This window comes from Vanellus vanellus (assembly GCF_965231255.1).
Source record: "Vanellus vanellus genome assembly, chromosome: 4".
NCBI classification, from domain to species: Eukaryota; Metazoa; Chordata; class Aves; order Charadriiformes; family Charadriidae; genus Vanellus; species Vanellus vanellus.
The window spans coordinates 27,917,637-27,929,760 of NC_138909.1; the positions used below are offsets into that span (position 1 = coordinate 27,917,637).

Genomic DNA, 12,124 nt, shown 5'->3' on the forward strand with positions numbered 1-12,124 from the left:
ATATAGCTTTTAGGTGCTCATTTGTCTATTTTCTATGGTAGGTAACATTTAATAGAAATAAAAGAGTAGAAGCCATCAACTAGAAAATTCCACGTCCATACCAAATACCTTTGAACACACCATTGGAAATACCTCTTTAGATAACCAAACTACTTGCCTTTCATAAAGTACCTCACACTACTGCATCCAGAATCGTAACTTCAACCACAAAATCTGAACAAGCTAGTGCCCTAAATCACACTCCTAATACATATGTAGTCACAATTGAGAGTCTATGCTACACCAGATTGTATATTGCAATTCATACAAAACACATATCTGGAAGGAAAAAAAATTTAAAAATGCATATAAACTTAGACTGTAGGGGAGCTTCTTTGTTTAATTCTTCATGCTTTCAGAAGTTCCTCTGAATTCCAAAGTTTGCACAGAGCTTTCCAATATTGAAGCTAAGATTTAACTACTGTAAAAGTATTTCCTTACCCTGATTCAGGATTAGTTAAAATTGAGATTTTGAACTTCAATAATTTTGTTTAATAAGACATTATTTGATATCTAGTTTACCAGGCAGATAAAATAGCTCTGGTGCTTAATGCTATTTGACACATTTCAAAGAGCTAATTACTCATGCTTATTCCTAGATGCATGAAAAAATAACATTTATAGACACATACAAAACATTCAAAAAAGAAATCTATTCATCTCTTCTCTTGTGCCTGTTCCTTTTAATTTTATATCATTGTCATTTTGTTTTTCCTCCCAGTTTACTGGATGAAGTTCAAAGCCTGCAAAATTCAGAGTGGCTATTTTTTTTATTTCTGTGGTTAAAAAAGCACTTACTGTTTCAGTGGTTAAGACAGTAACCACTTAATTAAATATTATATGCCCAAATATCTGAAGTATCTAAATAGTTACTTAAAAGGTTTATTGTAAATTGATCTAAAACAGTTATTTTCAGATTATTAAAAGGCAGGAATTAAAAGTAATCTGAGGCTACTACCTCAGCAACTGTGACTACTTGTACTACATTATTATGGCATAATTCTAATTGTAAAAACTGAAGAAACTATTTCTGTTAAAACCAAAGCATCTTTTGTACAAAATATCATTGCATAAAAACACATTAAAACAAAAAATCCATTCATTTTATACTTGTTGGGGCATTGGAACCAGATTTTTTTTTTGGTAGTATTTGACTAGCTCTGGCAATCTATTTGCTATTCATTCTTTCTTAGTATTATCTATCCTTTGGAAGGAAATATCTAGGTGGGCTAGATAAAGAACTATTTTAGCAAAGCGACAGCTTTGCTCTTATTGACATTATAACAGTTTAACTGTGGGACATGAAAGTATGTCCATTTGTGTATCTTGGAGCATAAAGGGCCGTAGTTTAATCTTCCCATTACAATTGTCTGCAGACTACTGAGACAACACAGCCAAGAACAAAGTTGGAGAGGCTTATAATATATCTGGAAACTGATTGGAAGAAGAGGAGAAAAACTATTAAAAGGTGACTAGAAGAATGAAGGCTATTGTGGTCGTCACTGGCCAACTACTAGTCCCGCACCTCTTGAAGAACAGTTAGCACACAAGGAACACAGCAGAAATTTTTCCTTATTGAGATGTTCTTGCTCCATAGATCCTCTAAACCTTTTAGCTGGCCAGAAAATATGCTTGCCTGCATGTGGTTCTACCATGAACAAGCCTTGTCAATTAAGTCTTGAGCACTGAGTGGTTAATGACTGTTGACAACACTTAACATCAAGGACAGTAAGCATGGTGAATGAGTGAATCGTGACAATGTTGGAGGCTAACACACTCTGTACCTCTGGAAGAGGAGTCAAACAAAAAAAGTATAAAGCATGCATTTCAGAGGAGTAACATATTCATGTTTTTTATTGTGCTTGCATTACTTTCCATTTCAACATCTGAAAAAGCATTTAATAACTTTTTTTTTTTTATTTAATTCCGCTGTTTGCCATGGTCTCTGCCCTGCAGACTCCTTTCCCTTTCACTTCAAATGGAACTCCTTTGTACGTAGCAACACACTGGTCATTGGTATGAAGATCAGGTTGGATTTGCTCCCAAATCTTCTTCTTGGGATTAAGTTCCTTCTCAGGATCTCCTGTTTCAAAACAAAGAATAATCTAATAGCACACAACACAGAAGGCAGAGCAAGAGTTCTATGTATCTACACATCTGTGACAGCCCAGACAGCATCACTGCACACACTTTATAGGGAAAAAAAAAAACCAACACACACATTACCTGCAACTCTCAAAATGAAAACTTTAATCGGAATTAGGGAAACATCTAGGAAATTTCTCCAAAGCCTCTCTCAAAATGCTGATCTTTCAGGGGAAAAAGGTTGTAAGTAACAGACCACTAATACCGTGAAAAGGAAGAAATCAAACCATTGGTAGTTTTTGGTTTACAAAATTTACTAGAGACCAAAAGGATTCCCAAGAATGAAGTAGATGTGGAGCATAGAAATACTCTACTCGCCAAGACACGGGTATGTCAGCATCTTAAGTTCAGGAACTAATGAATTTTTACAAGCAATTAATATTAAGTGAATTTGGCAAGTGCCCTGACAATTGAGAAATATTGAACTTAGACAAAAATAGTCCAAAATTAGGATACTGACATATAATTTTAGCCCCAAGTTTCAACACTGTTCTGCTACTTCTTGTACTATTTGATGACAAGCTCTGGTGCCTAAAACAACATAAGCTTTAGAGGTCAGCTTGTATTTCAGCAATTATAGTCTCAGTTCCCTGTTTCTATGTGTACGCCATGATAAGCTACCTATGCCCTAGAGGTACTGACGGCCTAACAACATTAGCAAATCTGACTATTTAAGGATCTCTAATGACCACAAAAAGGAGGTTTCTTCTACTAATGTTCTGAAATACTGTTAACAAAGGACATAGAATAGTGAAGTATTTCAGAGTCATATTTTTCCTATTTTTAAATAGGCAAGAAATATAAAGTCTAGGAACAAAACAACTAAACTAGATAAACTCTCTTGCTGTAAAGATTTATACTGATAAACTGCTTCCTGCTGATACAATCTAGACAAAGACAACCAGTTCACTGCACAATTATTTTCTGCTCAAAAGACAAGTAAATTTACTCTCTTAATTCTAATACATCACAGATTCTCTTAAAAAAAGATTTCATTAAAAATTATTTAATCATAACACTGTTGGGTGCTCTTGACCTCTTGTGTGTAACACAGGCAGGACAGATTTAAAAAAAACACCGGACTTATTTTAAATATAATTAGAGCACATTTAAATGCTGAAAGGGATCCCATGCTATTTCATTGTTGATACACTATATATATACAGATATATCAATATATATATCTGTTTTTACTTCCTTAGAGTGCCATATGGGCACCATTTTGCCCAAGCTATTAAAACCTTAAGTTCCAGAACAAGCAAGAATCAAAAAACAAATCCTAGTAAACAGGTCCTCCCTGATATCCTCTCAGAAGAGCCAGGAGTTCCTAAAGGAAAATGAGGAGCTCTCCAAGTGAGCAGAATGTCAAGTACTCTCATCTTCCACTACTAAGCGCCCTCAAATGTTCACAAAGAAAAACTACTATGGCTACAGGGATTTTAAAGTATGTGTTTCTAGTAGCTGGTTGAAATTCATTTCTGCTTGGTATATTCCTGACTGGCTGACCAACAGGCAGTTACTGTTATTGCAGGTTGCCTTATTGTTTTTCTCCTTTAAATCGTTTCAATGGTTCAACCTACTCACATTCTCAGTTACTTCTGCCTATACACATGCCTAACTTTTGTAGCTTCTGTATCTGTAACTGCGTAGAAGCAGACCAGGCCAGATTTCTCCATTAAGCAGTCTAGCCTTATCAGAGCAGATTCAATAATGCAGTCGAGTTATTTTAAATCAACAGTGCAATTAATACTGGAAAGAAAAAATCAGGAATATCATTAATAAATTAAACATATAGAGCTAATTGTGCATTTTCACAAAAATGAAAATCCTGCCCAGTGCTCAAGTTCATGAACAGACTTGGGTTTAGACCAAAATGAATGAATACGAACTTATAAAATCATTAAACAGAATGTTAAATGATCCATTGTGCATTTCCTTCCCCCTCCTCAAATATAAAAAGCAAGAATTTTTTTTTCAATAAGAAAACCCCCTGACTTTTATTATAAAAAACACGCTTTCTTTGGAATAATTCATCAAGCTCCCCTGGGATCTGTGGTAAGCTCATATTAGATTAGTATAGGCACTGATTTTAAATACTACCAGAGCTTTAGGCTGTGCATTTTCCTGTGACTTCTCCTCATTGCATTCCTTCTTCCCAGAAAATATTCTTTAGAAGGATTTCTATAAATAAAATAAATTTGAACTTGCAATGGTTTAATGAGCTTCTCACTCTCTATATAAAAAAACAAAACAAAACAAATAAGAGGTCCCAAATTTTGTTAAACACGACATTCGGTCTAGCAATTTTTGGGGGGAGAGGGGGATGAACGATGACAGGATGCAAACCCACCAGAAGTTGTTAGTCACCCGGACAAGGTGGTAAGTGGCAACAATGTTAGTCTCTAACTAAAAGAAATTTTCAAAAAACCCTAAAGCAAACCAAAACCTACCAACAAACAATATTAATATCTTAGTTTGCAAAGGCAACACGCGGAGGACAAATATAAAACAAATTAACTTAAAGAAGCAGATGTCAGAATGATTTTGTAAGTCTCCATCCATCAATGCTATTTTTCTTGCTTTTTCCTGATGACTTCAAGATAATCAAGTGACACGTCTTAAAATTATTTAAAATAAGTGTTATGTATCACACTACTGTGCACTATTAAGCATTAGGCATATTTTCAAAGTCAATGATTAGCTTTAATCTCATACCTAAGAATTTTCCTGAGAAGCTATTTATGAAACATTAGGTAACAGCTGCCATATTTCAGACTACAATCTATAGCCCTAGATGTATACACTTTTCAAAGGAGTTGTAAAAGCCTTAATTTGGCACTTATCAGAGCTCCATGTCTTTGGCTCCCTGTCAGAAGGAAACTGATATAAAGCATACAAAACCTCGTATCGCAGGCTGCAGGTCATAACTTTAGAAATAGTACAAATTTTACACCCCCTTTAGCTTATTCTGTCTTTTAACAATCAAAATGTCAACAGAATATCTGTATGCCTTAACACCTGGGAATAATTTTAAAACAAACGTTTTATAACTGATTTGCTCTAGGAAAAGCTTTTTGCAGCTGTAACCACGGAGTCAAATAGTTTAATTATTTTGAGAAAGCAGACCCCATTAGTCACATGCAAGAAAAGATATACTGGCTAACAGAGAACAGCACAACTACCAGCTCTCACATTATTTTTTAATGCCAGGTATACAAAGCTACTTGAGATATAAATTTGGAGTAAGGTTATGTCTTAGACAAAACCAAACAAAAAAAGACCCTTCACCCCTCAAAAAAGCCACATGCCTAAGCTGACTTGTACATCATTTTGCAGGGCTTATGCACTAGAAGGGTATACTCTACAGCTTGCTGCTCTCTATTGCACATCCAACAGAAAGCAATGAGTGTATCCTTGCATGTAACAAAGGTCACACATCCAACATTTAATCTATCTTTACTCATGGATACGTGATAACGACTAGAAGTTATGAGTTAGTATTCATGCAATTGCTGAAGCCTTTCATGTTTCAGTACAGCTTACCAGTTCTGCATCTCCACTAGCAAGTTTGGTATATTTTTAATACAAAAACTAAAAATGACAAAAATGCTGCAAGACTGATTTCCTTCTTAAACATAGTATGATTTTAAAATATTTTCAGTCAGAGCATTAAATCACAGCAAGCTGAGCTTTCCTCCTGTTTCTAAAACTCCTAGATAGACCACTGCTTCCCTTATCGTATGCCAACTAAAATATGTATTTTTTTAGAGCAGTTTCAATCACAAGAAGTATAAAAATATCTATATACAAACATATACTTATATGTTTATGAAAGGTATTTCATGCAGACACATTTAAGCATAGAGCTTGCCAAGAGGTTCATAAATAAAAACACTGCTGTACAGCTAGAAATTGTCAGAGATGCAAGAGCTTAAAAAGGTTAATGCACTTCTATGCAGAACACAGAAAGCTACACCATTTTCTCACATGTGAAAGCCAACTTTTGAGCAACAAATTCATCCTGAAGATGAATACTTTGTTGATAAATGCACACACTTACAATTCCACCCAATATAGGAAATACTGGGATTGAGACCACTTTTTCATAAGATAAAGTGATGCAGTGATCCTGACCAGAAGACCACTGTTTGTCAAGAACTCAGTGATCCACATAACAGTTGACCTGAGTAGGTCTGGGCTTGTGCTGTGCCACAAATTCCTGGGGCACAGGATGAACCTAGCCAGCTGATTGTAACAGAGGAGCCTGCAGGCAGCTCCCACACAGTACCAATGACTGAGCCACGTGCATGTCCTCACCTTTATGGAACACTGCAGCATCAAGTTCTCATTCGAAATTCCTTTCTGTTGGACAGTTGGAATGAATAAGAAAATACAGTAACTCAAATGACCAAAAGAAGGGAATCTCTTCTATGGACAGGGACGTGGATCAGAAGCCTGTTTGATGCTGCACCAACTCAGGGTTCCCATCATCTGTGCAAGGTAAGATTATTTACACTGCTCTCTTTTCAGTGTCAGCTCTAACAAATAGCATTTTAAATGATACTTTATGGAGTCTGAGTGCCTTTCTTACTGGGATCATAATGGACCAGCACCTCCTGATTAAAAACACTTAAAACCATGATAGAGAGAACAAAATAATGGTGCTAACAAAGACAGCAACAGGAGAATCTGAACCTGACCGCATCCCTTTCAGGCTGTGAGAACAGCAAATAGGCATTTAGGTAGGAGGGAAGCATTCACCAACACACTACATCAGTGATGCTTATTTGACTTCTCAATATGCAGGTTGAGAAACTAATCATTTTCATAGATGAGTGGGAGGTGGAAGTGGGAAAATGAATGAAAATTACCTTTTGAGAAAGTTTAAATGTGATTGTTTTCTGAAAAAATATAGAGTTATTGATTTAATTAAGTGGGAAGAGCTCCAATGTCTGTCTTTGGAGTCCCAAAAAGTCCTTTCCTTCCAGACAAACAAAAAAATCTCCTGGTGTTTTGAATATTATAGATTCCTCTCATAAATAGGAGATTTCCGACACCTCCAATCCTCTCCATCCCTTCCTCAGCCTACACCAAGTTCTGACACTTTCATTAGGGGGAGGAGCTGGAGTCAGGAACTTATTATTTCATCACTTACACTGAGACACTGGAAAAGAAGCTTTATATTTGCTTATTGTAACTTGCAAGGTGCAAATACATTTGTCCATACATTTCAAGAGCAGAAATACTTCTTGAGACTTACAGTGGGTAATTTTATCTTAAAGTACTTTTTCAAGTTACAGTTATTTCCCTGTATTTTCCAATTTTCGGCAGGTGGTTAAGCATTTTCAATCCTTAGCATGGTAAAAAAGTTCAACTATAACCAATTCAGAAAATTTCAACAAAAAATGCAACCAACTTCAAAATATTGTTTTATCATCTGCTTCAACAATAAGGTCACCTTGGCATACCTATTTTCTCCAATTTTCCAAAGACCTACTTACCAGGAAAACCTTCAAAAGTGATTCTGTCGCCAGGTACTGCCCCGGGTGGGGGAGCCAGAATTTCCACTTTTTCTGGGGAGCTAGCACACATCACCATTGCTTGCGATACTACTCCTCTCATCTTTGCAGGCTTCAAGTTACAGAGTAGTATTGCCATTCGATTCTGCATCTTGGGGGAGGAAAATAGAAGGATGTGAGTACTTAAATGCCACATGCTTTTGAGGGGCTCAATTTCATTATAACAAAAGAATTACAATGAAGAGACCTTAACATGGACAAGAGAAGCATACAGCAATAGATGCAAATTTTAACACCTGCACATCACTACCAAATAACATTTAAACCACTTAAGAATTGGCCAGTGAATGACAGAGTAAATGCTGAATTGTGACACAGTTATTGTGGAAATACAAAATGTGCAATTCAGAAATCCAAAAACCAGGCAATGCGTTTCACCCACATTCCATCTTTACTCATTCTCAGTCACCACTTCAAACCACTTTTCAATGTAGCACTATTAACCAAACGATTTCCATTTAAAAATAATAATGATAATAAAACCACTCTACAAATTAGACTAGCTCATAGATAAAAATTTCAAACTGTGTACTGAAGCGTACAGTGTTTTACATAATTAGCCCACTTGAATCTTAAAATTTCTTTTTTAGCCCAAATGCTTTGAATTCTTTTTTAACAACTGAAAACAGCTGTATATATCGTGTACTTCAATTTGACAGAACAAAACTGTAAAACTAGGTTTCTTCCTTTGTTCTTTTATTTTAGTAAAACCTATAATAGTAAACCAGAGAAAACATACTTTGTTAGGGGAAACTGCCACACTTAAGCCTAGAAAACAAACCACATTTTCAAACTGAATAAAAATTAAACCCAGAACATTCTTAAGAGACAGATAGAAAGGACACCTTAATTCCCATACTCCAAGTGCACATATATATCTCTCTCTCTCCATATTTCCAGATTTCAGTCTTTGTGCATTACAATATTAAAGTTTAAACAAAACTGAAGGCTTAATACTTAACAAAACTGATATGATCAAGTATTCCAAAGACTGCATGTTTTACAAGTAGAACACTTTAAAAAACCGAAAATATAAAACTCCAAAATGAAGCAGTTATAATGAAGAGTTGGTCTTGCATAAGTTTCAAGACAGACCATTGACTGAAAATTTCTTAAGTTATGGCTACAGATATAAATCACCCAAAACACAAGAAATGGGTATGAGATGTCAGTAACTCTAAAAAAACCAAGATTTCTGCATTTGGTACTCAAATTTAGTTTTGACTAACTGGAAAAAAACTCTATAGACTTCAGCGCATTGCTTTTTTATTACAGATTATACAATTGACAAAACTAAACTGCAGTAATACGGAAACGGAGATCATCATCAAACTAACAGGAAAGAAAACCAAACTAGCATCACATCACTCCTTTCCAGTCACAGTAGCCCAAATGTTCATATACACTGCATGACATTTCTGTATGAGAAGTTGATTACTATTACAAAATTAAGAAGCATTTACCAACATTTCAAACTTATCCATTATCCCATCACTTACTAGGAATTATCTTTGAGTGCTTTTGAACTGCTCTAATACTCAGATACGTGTATTGATTTCACAAATAAATGCTAAGAAAACTCACAAAGTTAAATAAATACTTTTATAAAACAAATACCACAAAAACCCACCCCAAGATGGTCAGCCAAAACCAGAACATTGCTATTGCTATTTCAAGTCTTTGGTTTTCATTTTTATTACAAATGGCTCAATTTTTAAACTGTCTTCAGAAAAATGATAATTCCCCAAGTATAGAGGAAAAAAAGAAACTAGACATAAATAAAGGCTTCCTAATGATGCAAAAGCTTTTAGGTTTTTTTGGGTTTTTGTTTTTTTTTTTTGTTTTTTGTTTTTTTTTTTTAAACTGATTTGGCTAATTTTTATAGAAGGAACTTATTGTAATGTTTCCAGAAAATAGTGCTTCAATTACAATAGTAAACCCCTGTGTATTGATTCATAATAAGTGCAAAGAAAAATGTTTACAACCCATCAAGGAATCTGAAGTTTGGGTACCATTCTATCTGCATTGCTCTTATGATATCTTCTTAGAATAAATGATAAATAAAATCTTGAAATGTGTCAGATACAAAGAGTCATATCCAGTAATTCTGCTGATGGCCACCCTCTGTAACCCCATAAATTAGAGAAACAAAAGAAACAATCTTGTTTTTCAAAAGTAACTGTAAAAATAAATTGGGGAGTTTCCTGACATATAGATAAGATGGGCAGGAAGAAAAAGAAAACCCAAACAAGTGGGAAGAAACCTGACTCCCTTTCCCAGTATGTGAAAAGTTCTATCAGAAATACACAGTGTTACTGAAAAACAGCTGAAGGTGACACAGATAGACAGTAAGTGTATGTTTCATTCTGCACATGTGTTATTATCCAGTAAAGCAAATTCTGGTTAAGAACAATAGGGCAAATCTTTACACTTAAAAGGACACAAACAGAAGCAAGTCTGTATCTACAGGGAGCTAATAAGGCTTTGGCATCACAGGAAGTGTTCGATACATAAGTGAGCTGAGAATAAGCAAAGGAAATTAAAATATTATCTCCTTGAAACAATAACAACCTTTGCTGGCCTTCCAAGGAGCCAATCCTTTTGTTTCAAAAAATCCAGGAACTTCAACACTGACAACTCAACCAGTGAGAAACTGATTTAGTTTCAGCAAAAACATTAGTTGTTATAGTTTCTATGGCTGGACACACAGCTGCTTCAAATTCAGAATAAAACAAAGCATTTTCCCAACATGCTTGTAGAAAGAAGAAGGGGGCGGAGGGGGGTATCTTAAGTTTGGCAGCAAACATAATTTACAAATCACAAGCTTGGTTACACAGATATTTCTATTTGTTTCATACCTGAAAAGAAACACAGTAGCATTTAATATAGCCTTGAAGCAGAATTCTACAAAAGTAGAGGAAATAAAACTTGTTTGCTTTAAGAAAGGTATCCTATATTACACTGAACGTGTCAATAAGTTTACAGTCATGCTGCAGTAACTGTTCTTTATGATTTATAGAAACATATTTTCCCTGCAGACTAGACAATGAAAATTAGAAGATCAAGAGTGTGAATAAAGACTACAATTACCATTCTATTTAAGAAAAAGAAATATAAATTCCAGTACTATCTGCTAATTCCTGGGTGGACAATACTAACCCTTAAACAATGATCTAGAAAGAAAAAAGAAGATGAAGCCTTCTAAGTAGAAAGAAAAAAGTTTATTCTATAAAAATGAGACTATACAGTTCATAACAGGTACAGCTGTAATGCATCCTCACACAAAGAATGGTTGTAGGACAGTGTTTCTGGAGGCTGATGGTGGCCTCTTCTCTTCTTGCTAACTTTTAAGATATATGCCCTATATTCTTTCTTCACTTCTGATCACTGGCACAAGGATCTATAAGGTTCAAGGGGATTTCAGGCAGTAAAAAAGTGACATGAGAACTGTCTGAATTTCAAGAATGATTGCCCAAGACAGTACTGATCATAGAATAGTTTGGGTTGGATGGGACCTTAAAAATCATCTAGTTCCAAATCCCCTGCCATGGGCAGGGACACCTCCCACTAGACCAGGTTGCTCAAAGCCCCATCCAACCTGGCCTTGAAAACCTCCAGTGATGGGGCATCCACAGCTTCCCTGGGCAACCTCTTCCAGTGCCTCACCACCCTCACAGTAAAGAATTTCTTCCTAATATCTAATCTAAATCTACCCTCTTTCAGTTTAAAACTTACTCCCATCCTATCACTGCACTCCCTGATAAAGAGTCCCTCCCCATCTTTCATGTAGGCTTCTCCTCTCCAGACTGAACAACCCCAGCTCTCTCAGCCTGTCTTCATAGGAGAGCTGCCCCAGCCTTCTGATCATCTTCGTGGCTCTTCTCTTGACTTGCTCCAACAGGTCCTTCTTATGTTGGCAGCTCCAGAGCTAGACACAGTACTCCAGGTGGGCCTTCATGAGAGCTGAGTAGAAGGGTAGAATCACCACCGCTGACCTGCTGGCCATGCTACTTTTGATGCAGCCCAGGATATGGTTGCCTTTCTAGGTTGCGATCACACATTGCTGCCTCATATTGAGCTTTTCATCAACCAACACCCCCAAGTCCTCTTCCAGGCTGCTGCTCTCAATCCATTCTCTGCCCTTGCACTCAGTCTTGTTGATGAGGTTCGCATGGGCCCACCTCTGCAGCCTGTCCAGGTCCCTCTGGATGGCATTCCTTCCCTCTAGCGTGTCGATTGCTCCACACAGCTTGGTGTCATTGGCAAACTTGCTGAGGATGCACTTAATCCCACTGTCCATGTCACCAACAAATATGTTAAACAGCACCAGTCCCAGTACTGACCGATGAGGAACACCGCTC

At 36.2% G+C, this 12,124-nt stretch overlaps 1 protein-coding gene across 7 annotated transcripts in view; it reads right to left on the reverse strand.

The window, feature by feature from the left end:
• Positions 1–1,864: 1,864 nt before the first annotated feature.
• AIMP1 (aminoacyl tRNA synthetase complex interacting multifunctional protein 1) overlaps positions 1,865–12,124 on the reverse strand; it is a 39,749-nt gene continuing 29,489 nt past the window's right edge. For all 7 annotated transcript variants that reach the window (XM_082482503.1, XM_082482505.1, XM_082482500.1 and 4 more), the window contains exons 6-7: positions 7,686–7,854; positions 1,865–2,122 (exon numbers count right to left, since the gene is read on the reverse strand). In XM_082482503.1, coding sequence (XP_082338629.1) covers positions 1,956–2,122; positions 7,686–7,854 — 336 coding nt within the window. In that variant the 3' untranslated portion in view covers positions 1,865–1,955. The remainder of the gene's footprint in view (positions 2,123–7,685; positions 7,855–12,124) is intronic.